General features: G+C 41.7%; 1 protein-coding gene across 4 annotated transcripts in view; it reads left to right on the forward strand.

Annotated features, from left to right (window-relative positions):
• CDKAL1 (CDKAL1 threonylcarbamoyladenosine tRNA methylthiotransferase) overlaps positions 1–16382 on the forward strand; it is a 626106-nt gene that overhangs the window by 264192 nt on the left and 345532 nt on the right. For all 4 annotated transcript variants that reach the window (XM_032776978.2, XM_075062869.1, XM_032776979.2 and 1 more), the window contains one exon: positions 10268–10371. In XM_032776978.2, the coding sequence (XP_032632869.1) occupies positions 10268–10371 (104 nt within the window). The remainder of the gene's footprint in view (positions 1–10267; positions 10372–16382) is intronic.

Raw genomic sequence — 16382 nt, forward strand, 5'->3', positions numbered from 1 at the left:
CTTCCCCCTCTTTCTATTTATGACCAGCCTACCTCGTGCTTTCATTTGCCTTTGGTAGTCTATAGCAGTGATGCTCATTATGTTTTACTTAATTGTGAATTACTCTCCTGTCATGAATCCATTGGTGCGGGTAATGATGGACTGTGGAAATAAAATTGCTTTTTATTTAAGGAGTAATACTATAAATATTTAAAAAGTACGTGGGTTAATCTTTATGAACTATATAGATCAGATGAAACTGTTCTTTATGTTTATCCTCTGACTTACATTTACCTTTTGAAAAATGTGTAATTTAATGGAATAGATGCTGCCTCTGTGCATTTCTCTGAGATCAAAACCCAAATCTACAAGTTTTATAATCTGCTTTTGACAGTGGACCATACATGTATACCCACATAACAGCCTTTTTCTTTTAGTACCTGTTACAGATGTGATAGTTGAGTTGCTCCACATCTCTGTTGTTAGACACAATCTATTCAGTTTTTCTCCTTTTTAATTCCTGCTTCAATTGTGCTAGTTTCACATGGGTTTGTTTCCGTAAGGTTAGCAGTGAATTTTGGGTTCATGAGAATCTAAGTATGACCAAGTGGAAATTCATAACAAACTTACTAATTTACCAGGCTCTCAGTGAGATCTGTTTGCTATTTGGGTTCTCATAGACACAATTCCAAGGAAATCTGAAGGTGTACAAACCTGCCGAGATTGTCTGACCAAAATCTGTTTTTCACACAGTTCTAATACCAGAGTAACCTTGATCTTAAACCCCTAGAGGAAAGTTAATGGTGTCTGTGAAAGTATTTTTCCTGCCCCAGGAAGGAGCCCTTCCTGATTTATTGAACAATGTGATTCCTTGCCTCATTGGCTTGTACCTTATGTAAGACATGGTGAAATTCTGGCTTAATTGAAATCAATGGCAAAACTCCCATTGACTTCAGTGGGGCCAGGATTTCCACCCTGTGGTCTAATGCTGAAAGCCATCTAGTGTTTTTTATCATGTAGTTCCATTCTATAGATTTTGTTCTGCCCTTTTTTTTTTAGAATGAGAATATAATGCAATACATATTTATTAAAAAGACTGCCAAAGGAACATTAAAATGACAAAGTAAACACTTAAGATTTGGCAAAGGTAATTATCCTTGAGAGCAACCTTAGCTAGGCTCCCATTTGCTTAGTGGGAGTTGAGCTGGTCCCTAAAATAATCGAACTGCTGATCTGCTTTAGCTGGCTCTTTTTCTCCCTTTTTGGTTGTCCTTTTTTCCACCAGTGACTCTTCATTTAGTTTAGTACCTCTTTTTCTGCGTATTCATATTTCTTAATATTCAGGAGCAGGGTATCTTCTGCATTTTCTGGACTATGGTGCCTAGAATGCCTGTCAGAGCCTGAATCCCCATTGGACTTTCTGTCCTATTTTTTAATGCTCCAGTTTGTACATGAAGCAAACGTACATTTGTAGTCTTTTATTTTCTTTTAAATGTCTGACCCCGTCTATAGCTAATCCTGCAAAGAAAATGGCATCTAAAAAGAAAAAATAGAATCTGTGATAATCAGATGCAATTTTTAAATTTAACTCTAAATACATAAAAACTATGGTGTTCTTGTTTGTTTAAAAAAAAAATGAAAAGGAAAAGAGAAATAGAAGCAAGCAAGCCACAATTTTTCTTAGAATTGGCAATAATTGAGGTGGAATAGTTTGAGTTGCCACAGACTTGAATGGTTAAAGAGAAAATTAAAGTATAAAAAGCTAACAAGTAACTTGGGAGCAATTAGGCCATTCCAGTCATCAAGACACAGGCCACTTCAGGAGATACACAGACAGAACTGCATGAATGTAAGACAAAAGGCAGACTTTTTTTAAGATGGAAAAGATACATCTCAGCTGAATCATCATTAGAGCAGGAAAATCAGAATGATCAATTATTTAGTAGCCAACACTTCAGTTTCCTTTTCCTACATGATCCTGATGCTTTTCACCATTGCTACTGATAGAGTTTAACCAATAGTAGCAGTGGTGGGAAAGTTTTGACAAAAAAACCTTGCATAGACAAATTAATTGGGAAGGGCTTCTTTTCAAGGGATAAATGTTGCATTTCTGTTTCTATTATGCAATTAGTTTCACTATTATTTTACCCAGACAATTCAGGTCCATTTTCCCACAGACATTTTACAAATGCTTTTTTGGGAAATGTGTCTGATAACTATATCAAAGTGTCTAAATTAAGCTTTCTAGTTTCAACACTGCGGAAATATAATCTCCCCACCCCCACCCCCCCCGGATGTTTTGACCAGTGTTAAAACAATACCTTTTTTCCCAAGAATCAGAGTTTGATACCTGTTGTATGTTACAGAATGGACTGCAACCTAATGTTTCCTGTGAGATTTCATCACTTTAAAAGGTTCTGTCCCAAAAGCCATTCAGGAACTGAAAACAATAGCTCTTATCTCAGGCTGTGGTCTACTTTTTAACAGTTTTCTATATAGCTGGTTCAGTCGCTGTTAATTTTTGCTGATCCACGATGTACTAAGTGTATTGTTTATATAAAAGTTTGACTGATTGTTTTGCCTTTGAATGTCCCTACCATTTGCAAAGGATTGCTGAGACTCTTTTTGTCTATTAAAATACTCTAGAAAGTGGTGAAATATACATTTTCTTAGTTTGATTTATTTCCTTGAATACTGTTGAAGTTCAATGTACACATGAATTAAAAAACAAACCATTAGCTTAATTTTAAAACTTTTTGAGTTTAAGCATTAATTATATACATATTTATAGTTGGCAGTAAAGTCAATATTTAATTAAATAAATACAGAGATATCACTTACTGATCTTCCTTAAACATCCCCCTCCAAAAGCCCTAAATGTGCTTCAATTCTTACTATGTACTTTTGACCTGTTGTTGCAGCTCAAATTCATAATAAAATGTGTTTAAGGTAGATTTATAAAGCTATGTATAGTTGAGCACTAAACATGTTTCAGTTGCCTTAAGAAGGTAAATAATATTACCTCAGGATTTGCAGTGTTCCTTATATATTCCTTATATACAGGGAAATGTACTGAACACTGCACACTCTGAGAAAACATGGCATATTGAGGTTATATAAGCTTTTAGTGGTCTGAGAGGCCGCGTCTCTGCCTATTCACTCTCTGAGCAGTCAAGTACACGTGTTATGATAGGAGTCATAGACTTGAATGGCTGCTGGTAGAGTGAACTCAGTATGGGGAAGAAGGGGTAGTCTTCACCTTGCCTTCCCTCATTCTTCCAATAGAGCTCAAATTTGTGAATCTTCAGGGTGCTCTGCAAAGCCTTTCCATTTACCAAGGCCTATGCCTACAGTGGTGGCTGGGCCAAATTCAGAAGCTGATCGATGGCTATATCTACATTAGGGATTTCTGCTAACACAGCTATGTTGGTCGAGGTGTTGGGATATTAGGTGAAGTACATGAAGAAAAAAATACAGATTTTGGGCAATGAGTATGGAGCAGTATCTAGCTAGGAAAAATGCGATCACAGATTAATTCATAATGTAGTGTCACTTCTTGTTGATATTTTGAATGGCTATGTTTAACTCTTTTAAATGCTCTTTTTCCTGATTTTCAACAGTATATTGTAATGAATGTTATAGTGCTGTTTCCTTAAAAGCAGTTACTATATAGTTAACCAAGGTATTGTAGAACGTAGCTGCTTTGCTTCTATATGGTTAACTGAGTAGACTTACATAGTTAAAATCATTATCGGATTGTCTCACAGCCTTTTGAGGTAGTTATAGATGATATACCTATTTTGCAAAAATGAATTAAATCAAAGAGGTTATGTGACTTGCCTAAGGCCAGAGTGTGGCGCTTCTGTCTGAGTCATAGTTATATTGACCTAACCCATAGTGTAGACAGTGGTAGGTTGCCTACTGGGGAGGTGGATTACCTATTCTGATTGAAGAAGCCCTGCTGTCAGCTATATCTACACTGAAGCACTACAGCAGTACAGCTGTGCTGCTGTAGCATTTTCAGTGTAAACATACCACTATTCTCAACTACTGCAAAACCCCACAGATTGGAGTAGTCTTTATTCCTCTGCTGTCATAAATGTTGTTCCTAAATGGGTCTTCCTGTAAGGGATATCCTTTCATTTTCAGTATATTTTTCTGATAAATATTTAATTTTCAAAAATGAAAAGTCTTCTTTTACAAAATAGACCATTTAAGCACAAATTCACTTGAGTGGAGTAAAGTCTTATATTCCCTCTCTCTCCATTTCAAAATTGCAGGGACATGAACAAAGTGCCTTATTGACTTAAGCAAATTTGAAAATAGGATGTAAGGTCCTAAGTCACTTGAAGATTTCACTCAAAGCAGATTTTTGATGCTTTTGCATTAAGCTAATTAATCTTTATAATTTTACATCAATGTATTTAATATGTTTTTGACGTTTTATTTTTATTTATACACAGCAGCATTTAGAGCAGACTTCAAATATTTAAAGTAGGTTTGTGATTCATAAACACAAATTTCTCCTGTTGCTTCAGCATATTGTTTTTCAGTCCCATTCACTAGGTGTGTAGGTCTGATAGTTTGCTCCAGAGTCATTTTTAAGGGGAGAGATTCACAATTTGGTTCATTTGAGCAAGAAAGCAATTTTAAGTCCCTTGCCATTTTGCTGATGGGTTTCAGTTAATAAGATACAGTGCTGGGGTGGTTTACTTGAAAGATGCACTGATTTTTCTGTGATGCTTATGGTATGTTTTAAATTAACATGTTCAAGGACTGATTATTTTTGAATCTGTTGAAAAGTGTTTAGGCCAAATCCTTTCTTGTAAGTATTTAACGGAAAATTGCATCTATTTCAATCAGCTGCAGCTTGAAAAAATCATTTTAAAATTCACTTTTTGCGAAGTGAGAGCTAAGAAATATATTTCTAAACAGTATTTTAAATTATAGTGTATAAATATTGGCCCTTTCTGTATTTCAGAGTGGAATTTTAAGTGTAACTTCTTTTGTTCAGCTATATAATTTGATTACCAAAAGAAAGGTGCAGACTAGACTACATGAATGTCACAGAATATTTTTCTTCTATATTAGGAATGGGTGAATTGTTTCTGATAAAATATGTGAAAAGTGGTCCTTTCTCTCTCTTCCTCTGAACACAGATGTTCTGTTTTTAGAATCAAACCCTGCTTAATATGAAATGTTTGAGAAATGGTCTTTCTCTCCCTTCCCCTCTCCCCCAACCCCCATTTGCAGCTTCTGGCTGGGACTTCTGAAATATCATGAAAAATTGTACTGTTATGATATATTTCCAGATGTTCCAGGTTGGATTGGTAGGAGTCTGTGCCCATTAAACCCAAGTTGCGGAGGGAGAATCAAGTCCATCAGTCTTGCCCTTGAAGATAGGAGGAATCTAGTCCATTCAGTCTATAGAGGAAAGTGGTTATGCAGGAAGGATTGGGTACTAGCAAGGCCTTTTGGGGAAAAAGTGGTTGGGGGACTGTCACAGGTATCTCACCCAAGTTTGGATAATTTAAACATGAATCATATATGTGTGAACTATTAGATGCTTATTGAAACTGACCCTAAACCTTTGGAGACCCATCTACTACTATTAGGGATTCCTGCTGAAGTTAAGGCTTTTTCACATTCCAATATGATTGCTTGAGTAAAAACATATGAGCAATAATGTGTCACACTAGCATCTCCATCAGTGGTTCAGCAGGAGGAGAGGGAGAGGTTCATTTATTTGAACTTTTATGACCTGATGTGCAGACAGCTAAAAAACTTGAAGTTAATTGCCCTACTATGCTATTCGTAGTTTTGTTTTATTTTCGAGTTTCATACATTTGGTTATACTGTATTATCCCGATACTGCCATTCACTTTCTCACCTTTTTTATTGTTAATATCCAGAGTCAATTGTCTGGTTGCCTTTATGTTCAATTATTCCATTTGCTTTTTACCTTGTTGCCTCGAGAGTTAAAAATGGAAATATCATGGTTTGTCATATTCAGGGCAAAGAAAAAATATTGCTAAGAAGCTGTGAAATTTTAGGAAGATAGTGTAAAGTGAGAGACCCCTCATGTTTTATTACCATAGTTGAGTCATAGTTTGGCATAATCTACAAAAATCTCAGTAGTGGTGCATTTGTACCCCCCTCCCCAAGATACTTCAAAATTTAATGCCTCTTCCTGTTCATGTCCTCTCCTTTAAAAAATAAAATAAAATAAAAAAAAAATAAAAAAAACATAAGAAAGAAAAGAAAAAGTTTGGGCCTAAAGGTTCAACTGTAAAAGACCTTTTGTTTTCACAGAAGGTGATGAAATTGGCACTTTCCTTTTTCAGAACAATAATCTTATGAAATTTACATAATTTCAGTTCTTTGTATACTTACTTCTAGTTCCTGTATTTTATGGAAAAGTTGGCGTGTCTAAAAGTATTGTTCAGTGCAATTCCTGGGCATGTGAATAGCAACTAGGGATTCTCATACAGGAGTATGATTTGTCTCTCTAGTATCAGAAGTGGCCCTTCACCGAGTTCTCACAGAGATCCAAGTGTTTTATTCGGAAGATGTAATGGTAATCTTGATTAATATGATTAGAGGCAAGCAACTGAAGCTGCAGTTTGTTTGAAAAGGGTGTGCAATGCAAATTAAGTTTTATTATAAATACTCTATTCTCTTTGTAGCCACTTCATAGATCAGGTTGCAATTGATTTCCATTATTTAATTTTGCTTTCACTCCCTCACTATCATCTTAAATCCATAAGAAAGGAAGTATTTGAAAAAATATTCTAACTTTAGCCAAAAATGAAAACAGAGGAGAGAGATGAAATTATACTTATTGCATTTACCTCCTTTTGCTCTGTCACACAAGATCAAAGTTTGGTTGACAAAATTGATTTTAAAAGTTAAGATTTTAAATCGAGTGCTATTATGATTCTGCTTTGTGAAGCTTAAAATAGGATGTTGTTTGATTACTGGAAACACAAGATTACTAAACATCTCTTTCGTTTGTGAAGTTGGACCTCAAAATGAGCACCAGCTATAGGGAATATCAGTTGAGAGAGAAGAATTTTTCCACCAAAATTGAAGTTAATCAGACTTTGTAAATTAAGGCAAATATTAAAAGTGGTGGTCACCATAGTTAAACATTATTCTAGCTCTGACTCCCACCCCAACTTTAGCTTTAGGATGCAGAGCTGTTAACATTTAAAAGTAAATGTATTGGATTAATCTGTTTGATGTGAGGAAAGGGGATTTCTCCTGCACCCCCAAGTCTCCTTCTCTGTCCTACAAGCCACCTAAACTGGTCACCTCTTGTGGATGTCTGCAGGAAGGGTCTACACTAGTAGGTTGGAGAGCCTCTAGCATTTGGGGGGACATCTAAGGAGCGGGAAGCAGAGTGTGAGTAGCACTGCACCCCTTCTGCAGATGTTTAGCATGGGAATGGAATCTTTGGGCTTCCTTTATACATGGTAATAAAGCAAAAAAGGACACAAGCACAATATGATTTTTTGTTTAACTTTTCTAGACATCTTTATGGTACCCGAACAACATTACTCTGCCCTTGTAGTAGTGTCCTGAGAAAACAACAAGCTAATGGAGTTGGAACTATTTGTTATGGAAAGATATTATCTTACCAATGATCATAAAAACTACTATATGAATAATCATATAGTAGTTGCTTTAAATATTAAAGTATTAATCAGAAATACTCTTTTAGGATCAATGAGGGAAGGAAGGGTCATATCCCTGGACTGCTCTGCCAACTTCCTACAGTAGTTGACAACTGAGGGAAGCATTGATCCTTCATGTTATCCTATTCTTTTTCTTAAATGTCAGATAAGCATCTAAACTTCTGGAGATTTAACTAACTCTTTTGATATTTGCCCATTTTTGAGCTTACAGAGAGCTCTTTGTCAGGTGTGGATAATGTACTAGATTGTCAATACAAGGTGGAACAGATTGTTTTGGTATAAGTAGATAACACATATTTCAAGGGACCATTCAAGATGAAGTGTCCAGTTAATTCCACTTCAGTCACTGGGGGAGGGGGAGAAAACAAAAAAGCTGGGAGGGGCGTAAGTTAATGAGTTACAGATTGTTGCAATAAGCTGTAAATTCAGTGTCTATTTAAGCTCCCAAACTCCTCTTTTGAAGGTGTTAGAGACCTCTCAGTCATCCTCCTCAAAGGAAACCTGCACAACTCCTTCAAAAGAAGAGCCTGGGAGTTTAAATTCAAGAATTTAAAAAATACTAGTTCTGTCCCAAATCCTTCTAAGTCCTGATCATGAAGTTGACCTCCTTACAAACTCCCAAATCATTTTCACTGAGGTAAAAAATAGTCATTTCTAGTGTCTGCTCCCTGTCTGCCAAGATGTATACCAGGGCCACAGCTGGAGCCAGAGCATGACTGTCCTTCTCTGCCACCTCAGGATTGCCTTGCCACTGAGACTCAGCTGTAAACCTCCAGAAGACCTGGCAGCCTTATGTGCTTGGTTTTCATTACTTTGCTTGTTACATGCCACTCCTCACCTGACCTGTTTGCTTGATACTGAAATTGGGGACACAGTAAAATTAGCTATTCAGAATGCCAGACTCTGATTTTCCATCTGGGATCCCATAAAAGTCCTGTATGCAATTTGAATGGCATCATTCAATTGCTTGAATTCCCTATGTCCCTAGTCCTAGTTGGGCTGCAGTATTGGTGCCCCAATCCTGAATAAGTGGAAACCAAAGACATGTGCAGGTAGCCATGATATTGTTAGGTACTTTTTTAAAACTGTCACCAGCAACTAGTTTCCCAGTCCTGGGGTTGCAGACATCCTGACAGATGGCAACACAGTTTGTGCCCAAGTGATAAATGCAGTCATGTAGTTGTTTGGTGTGTTTCTTTATCTTTATTAGCATGCTTCAGAAAACTCTTCTGGGCCATACTATATGTCATTAGTTATTGTTTAAAATGATTTCTATATATTCATACTACTCTTTTTCTGGCATCCAAATGCTTTATAATATTGAAGTAGTAGTTTTGTGTTTGTGATAATGAACATTATTTTTAACCAAGAACAGGAGTAACTTTTCTTTTCTTTTCTTTCTTTCTTGATACTTCTGCCTACTAAATGGCTATTGGGAAATAAGTCGGCTTTAAAAAAGGGCTGCTGTTAACTTTCTGCCTTACTCTGTTCATGGCACTGCCAAGACTAATCCCAAAAAAGCTTGCAGTGAGCATTTTATGATCCTCCTATCCTTGCTGCAATGAACTAATCTGGCTTTAATATATTGTCAGATAAATTAGACACACTGACGTTCTTGCAGTTTCTTATGGGTGTTTTTCTTAATGCTTCCCATCCCCCAATTGGTCATCAAACTCTCTCTTCATTTAATGATTCTGCTCTCACTATTTCATACATGAATATTGTTAAGCCAAGTAAGACACAGGAGAGGGGGAAATGTACTGTATTTTTCAAGATTTCTAAAGTGTACAAAATGGTTTTAAGACTATGGTAAGAATCTGTCACATTAAATTCTTTTCTAAATTTTATGAAGGCTTAAATGAGTATTTGAATATCTTAAGAGATGATAGAGCTGTAATTCTGCCTGTGGAACTCATGTATAATTTCTAAACTAAAAGGCTGGAAATTTGTGGCTTAGTCCTTAGATTCTCATGCATTTCTGTTTTTTATGGTAACACTAAAGTCTGAGTAAGTCTGCACCTGGATTTTTGACTGAAATTGCTCACCCCATGCTATTACTAGCAACAGTGGGAGCACTAATGAAGACAGGTCTGCACAAAACAGTGCTTAAAAGCCAGAAGCAGCAGGTGCTGGGCCTAGCACTTGCATCATCCATGCCATCACAGGAGCTGAAGCTGGAAGTAGCAATGGTGGGAAATATAGCCAAAAATTCAAACTGTAAAAAGGGCTTTCATGTGAAAATCTCTTGAGCCTGTTACTTTTTAGAAAGACCTTGATTACTGATCTGCAGTCCTTGCACAAAATTTCCACTGGCTGTAGGGATTAACCATGTGGTTTTTAAAGTCTGAGTAAACTACTTTGGTTATCTCTTTAAAATAGGGAGGAGGAATAAACTGGACCAGTTTATATGGCATATATTTACTGGTGTGAAAATGTTTTTTGTTTTTTTTTAATTAAGCTAGTAGTACCTTTGCATTTCTACGTATAAAAGTTGTATTTTGTATATTTTTTTTTTTGCTACAATTGTGTGTATTGAAGTATTGGGAAGGGTATTTTTGACAGTAAACTAATGTATTTTAAACTTTAAATAGGTGTCTCAATGCATGTACCTATTGCAAAACCAAGCATGCCAGAGGAGACCTAGCAAGTTATCCAACTGAAGAACTAGTGGACAGAGCAAAACAGTCTTTTCAAGGTAAGGTTATTTCAGTTACTTAAATCAACTTTAAGATTACAAGATCCTACTCCCACAGGTAATTTCCTTTTTACGGGATAAACTGGGTAGTAGGTTAATGTATTATTTGTCTTACAAATATGTTGTAAGTGGCATGCTGGTGCCTGCTGTAGTTAATTCCTGCATTCATTACATTATGCACCAGTACTTTCAGGAGTTAGTATTTCCACAGAAATATTTCATTGGTCTTAATCTTGTTTATAAAAAGGTCCATCTCAAGGTTTATTGATGATGATGACGATGATGATTCGAAATTTTTTTGGTACCCTTCTCAAAAATAGGAGGGGAAAAGGTTTTCTGATTTCAGATCCTTGTATGTGACACAATAAAAATTGCTTGTGTTTTAAAACTAATTTTAGCGGCTCTTAATCCTTCACTTTATGTATTGTAAAGTAGTAAGAAGAACAATTATTTTGCATAGAATTTGTGCTTACAGTTAAAGCAAATTTCATTAAAACCTCATTAGAGTTCTTAAGATGCTGTGGTTCTTCTTCAAGTGGTTGTTCATGTCCATTCAAAGTAGGTGTGTGTGCGCTGCGTGCACGCCAGCCGGAAGATTTTCCCCTAGCAGCGTCCATAAGGTCAACCCTGGTGCCCCCTGGAGTGGCGCCACTACCGCGCCCTATAAAGGGGCCCGCTGACCCTCCATCCCCTCAATTCGTTCTTACTGCCAGTGACGGCTAGCTGGAACTTCTCTTGCACATAGCAAGTTAGCAGTGTCCTATCCTTGTGTATAGTCCGTGTATATAGTTACTTTATAGTCAGTTTACGTAGGTCATTGTATATAGTTCTTGGTAGTTCCCCCCTGCCCCCCAAGTTTTGTTGTCCACTGGGGCATGCCAGGGCCTCCCGGATTTAAACTCTGCAAGGACTACGGGAAATTCATGCCCAAGAGTGACCTGCACCCTGCTTGTTTGAGGTGCCTCGGAGAGAGCCACCAAAAGGACTAGTGCTCTATCTGCAGAGGCTTCCGCCCGAGAACTCTTAAAGACAGAGCTCAGAGACTTAGAGTCCTCCTGATGGAGGCTGCCCTGTGGCCATCCTTGAACCTGGAGCCGGCCGAGGTGGTGCCCAGCATGTCTTCCTCGGTGCAGAGTGCAAGCAGCTCAGAGCCTCACAATCCAAGCTGAGGAAATCGAGATGGATGCAGACCCTGTAGTAGACATCCTGGCTCCTTCAGGGCCATCCAGGGTCGCCCTTCCTCTGATAAAGTCTATAGCGGATTCGTCCTGCACCTTATGGCAAACGCCAGCCTCACTGGCCCCTACTGCCAAGAGAACAGAGCGGCACTATTTCGTCCCCTCTAAAGGGCAGGAACACTTGTACATTCCCCTGACTCCCTGGTGGTGGATGCGGCCAACCAACAGGAGCGTCAAGGGTGTCAGGGGTCAACACCAAAGAGTAGGGACGCTAAAAGACTCGACCTCTTTGGCAGAAAAGTGTACTCCACGGCAGGCCTCCAACTCCGGATTGCCAACCAACAGGCAATTGTAAGCCGATATGGTCATAACACGTGCTCAGCCATGTCGAAGTTCACGGAGCTCCTTCCCCAAGACTCGAGGTCAGAGTTTTCGGCCCTAGTGGAAGAGGGGAAGCTGATCTCCTAAGCCTCTCTCCAGGCTGCCTTAGATGCGGCGGACTCAGCCTCACACACCCGGCCACGGGCCTGGTCATGCAGCGGGGAGCCTGGCTCCAGGTCTCAGGCCTGCCCTATGAGGTCCAGCAGACCATTCAAGATCTCCCCTTCGAGGGGCAGAGGTTGTTTTCCGAATAGACAGACAAGTGTCTGCATAGCCTAAAGGACTCGAGGGCCATGTTTCGCTTGCTGGGCTTGCATGCCCGTGCGACCCAGCACATGCAGTTTACGCCGCAGATGGCCCCACGCCCCTACCAGCCTCAGACTCGCCAGGAGCTGGGGCACAGGCAGAGCAGAAATGGCAGGAGGCGTCACCAACGTCACCCCTCCGACCAGGTGTCCAGTCAATCGAGACCGCCATTGGGGTCTAGACCCTCTATTTGATGGTACGGTCGAGGACGACCTACCTATCAAGACTCTGGATCCTTCTACCCCTACTTTTGGGTCACGTCTGTCCCCCTTCTGCCATGCCTGGTCCCAAATCATGTCGGACAGCTGGGTGCTCTTCACAGTAGAGAGGGGATATTCTATCCAGTTCTTCTCCCTCCTGCCCCACCAGCCCTCCTCCCTGTCCCTCTTCAGGGACTCATCTCATGAGCAACTTCTAAGTCAAGAAGTGAAGACCCTCATGGAGGTAGGGGCGGTGGAGGAAGTCCCTTGGGAGCTCAGGGGCAAAGGCTTCTACTCCCGATATTTCCTAATACCGAAGGCGAAAGGGGGCCTGAGACCCATCCTAGACTTGTGGCGGCTGAACAAATTTGTGCAAAAGCTCAAGTTCCGCATGGTCTCCCTGTCCTCGATTATTCCCTCCCTGCATCCAGGAGATTGGTATGCTGCCCTTGACTTAAAGAACACTTATTTCCACATTGCCATAATTCCCCGACACCGTCGGTACCTCAGGTTTGTCGTGGCTGACGCCTATCTGCAGTTCACGGTGCTCCCGTTTGGCCTGTCAGCTGCTCCAAGGTTCTTCACGAAGTGCATGGCAGTCGTGGCGGCCTTCCTGCGCAGGCGGACCATCCAGGTATTCCCCTACCTGGACGACTGGCTTATAAAGGGCCGCTCCAAAGAGCAGGTGGAGACCCAAGTGTCGTTCGTCAGGCGGACCTTCCTCAATCTCGGCCTCCTCTTGAACGAAGCCAAGTCCACCCTGTCTCCGATGCAACGAATAGAGTTCATAGGAGCAGTTCTGGACTCCACTCATGCCAGAGCGTACCTGCCGGAATCCAGGTTCCAGGTGATTTCCGAGCTCATCCTCGGACTGCACCGTGCCCCGATTACCACGACGCGAGTTTGCCTCCAGCTGTTCGGTCACATGGGAGCGTGCTCCTATGTGGTAAACCATGCCAGACTTTGGTTTCACCCGCTGCAGTCCTGGTTAACGACAGTATATCATCCAGCCAGTAGTGTCCATTCCCCGCTTGGTGCTAAGCTCACTGAGGTGGTGGCTCGACCTGCAGAAAGTGTGCGTGGGTGTCCCCTTCGCTGCCCCTCAACCCTCCCTCTCCCTAGTAACAGATGCCTCAGATCGGGGTTGGGGAGCGCACCTGGGACGCCTCAGGACAAAGGGCTTGTGGTCGCCGGAGGACCTTGAGTTGCATATCAATGTAAGGGAGCTAAGAGCGGTTCACTTGGCTTGTTTGACCTTCAGGTCCCACCTGGCCGGCAGATATGTTTCAGTCCTCTCGGACAACACGGCGGCAGTCTTTTATATCAACAAATGGGAGTGCACGCTCCTCTCTCCTGTGCAGGGAAGCCCTTGCACTGTGGGATTTCTGCGTCTACAATGCTACCCACCTGAAGGTGTTCTACCTTCCGGGGGAGTAGAACGTTTTGGCGGAGACCTTCAGCCACTCGTTCTGGGGTCACGAGTGGTCCCTCCGATGAGACATGGTTTGCTCAATTTTCCAGCTCTGGGGCTTTCTCTAGTTAGACCTGTTCGCCTCAAGGGAAAACAGGAAGTGCCAACGGTTCTCCTCCCTCCTGGGCCGCAGTCAGGGGTCTCTGTCAGACGCCTTCCTACAGTTTTGGGGGATCGGTCTGCTCTACGCCTTTCCTCCGTTCCCCCTGATACACAGGGTGATTTTGAAGATTTGCAGGGATCACGCACAGGTAATCTTGATAGCTCCAGCATGGTCACGTCAACATTGGTACACGTTACTCCTGCACGTGTCCGTTCAGGCGCCCTTGACGCTACCCCTGCTCCTGGACCTGATCACACAGGACTGGGGCTCCCTCCACCACCCGAACCTGGAGTCTCTTCATCTCACAGCATGGATGCTCCATGGTTGAACCCGGTGGAGATGCAGTGCTCCCAGCAGGTCAGACAAGTGCTGCTTGGTAGTAGGAAACTGTCAACGAGGGCCACCTACCTGCCCAAATGGAAGCACTTCTCCATATGGTCGGGTCAGCGAGGTCTCAATCCATTGGGGGTCCCAATCCCTATCATCCTAGATTATTTGCTCCACTTCAGTCAGCTGGGCCTCTCCCTCTCCTCGATTCGTGTTCACTTGGCGGCCATCTCTACTTTCCATCCGGGAGAAGGGGGTATCTCAGTGTTTGCGAACCCGCTGGTCGGGCGTTTCCTCAAAGGGATGGACAGGCTATTTCCGCATGTTCGTCAGCCGGCCCCTGCTTGGGACCTGAATCTGGTCCTCTCTGTCCTCTCGGGGCCTCCCTTTGAACCTCTGGCTTCGTGCTCCCTGTTGTACTTGTCGTATAAGACCGTCTTCCTGGTGGTGATCACCTCACCCAGGAGGGTGTCGGAGCTTAGGGCGTTAACATCTGAGTTCCCGTACACGGTCTTCTATAAGGACAAGATCCAACTTAGACCTCACCCGGCCTTCCTCCCCAAGGTCATCTCACAGTTCCACATGGGACAAGATATCTTTCTCCCCGTGTTTTATCCAAAACCACACTCTTCTGATGAGGAGCGGAGGCTACATTCCCTGGATGTCCACAGGGCCTTAGCCTTTTACATCGAGCGTACCAAACCGTTCAGACGCTCGACGCAGCTCTTCATCGCGGTGGCGGATAGGATGAAAGGGCTCCCAGTCTCCTCTCAGCGAATCTCTTTGTGGATCATGACCTATATCCGGGAATGCTACTGCATAGTTAAGACCTCTGTCCCTCCGGTCACAGCCCACTCCACTAGGGCGCAGGTCTCCTCTGCGGCATTCCTGGTTCAGGTTCCAACTCAGGAGATTTGTAGAGCGGCCACGTGGTCTTCCAGCCACACGTTCTTGTCCCACTACGCCATCACGCACCAGGCTAGGGATGATGCAGCCTTCGGTCGTGCAGTACTCCAGTCAGCAGAGATCTCCGACCCCGCCACCTGAGGTTAGGCTTGTGAGTCACCTACTTTGAATGGACATGAACAACCACTCGAAGAAGAAAAAACGGTTACCCACCTTTTAGTAACTGTTGTTCTTCGAGATGTGTTGTTTATGTTCATTCCAATTCCCACCCTTCTGCCCCTCTGTCGGAGTGCCAGCAAGAAGGAACTGAGGGGGTAGAGGGTTGGCGGGCCCCTTTATAGGGCGCCGTAGTGGCCAACCCTACGCATGCTGCTAGGGGAAAATCTCCCGGCTGGTGTGCACGCGGCACGCACACACCTACTTTGCATGGACATGAACAACACATCTTGAAGAACAACAGTTACTAAAAGGTGGGTAACCGTTTTTTTTAGGATGCGTCACTGTTCTAAAAATGGGTCCTGTGGCGTTCCTCTAGGATGTTTGTCAGTGATGCTGGGTTTAGGATTCATTTTAAAGCAACTAAGATCCACAGTATCTCTTAGTAGGAGCTATTATATGCTTAAAATCTAAATGGAAAAATTGTAATGACATCTTTTGATTTTATTATTGGATGTGTGAATCTTTAATTGAGATGGCTACTAAGCCTCCATTTCCTACATTTTTATCCAGTCATAACTCATACACTTGCTTGGGAAACATTACAATCCTCATGGAAGAATGCTAATGTTTACACTTTGTCTCTGGATAGATCTCTAACTTTACCCTTCCTTCAAATAAATACAAATACAGCTATTGTGCCAACTTCATCCCTTGTGTAAACTCACTAAAGTAAATGGCATTGTTCCCTGGATTAATTTACCTACTATGTTAAAGTAGCACAAATGTTCTAATTTAAACCCAGGGAAATGAAATTGAATGGCTTCTCTCTACATCCTTAAATCTTCTTGTTGTGTCTTGATGTAGTGACAGATATGGTGTGTGATACCTCATTTCTTTTTAGACACCTGCTGTGTCTATAAACAAGAAGTATGGGTTATTCCAGGGGTTGGCAACCTTTCGGGAGTGGTGTGAATAAAGTC

Source organism: Chelonoidis abingdonii, chromosome 2 (genome assembly GCF_003597395.2).
Source record: "Chelonoidis abingdonii isolate Lonesome George chromosome 2, CheloAbing_2.0, whole genome shotgun sequence".
Lineage (NCBI taxonomy): Eukaryota > Metazoa > Chordata > Testudines > Testudinidae > Chelonoidis > Chelonoidis abingdonii.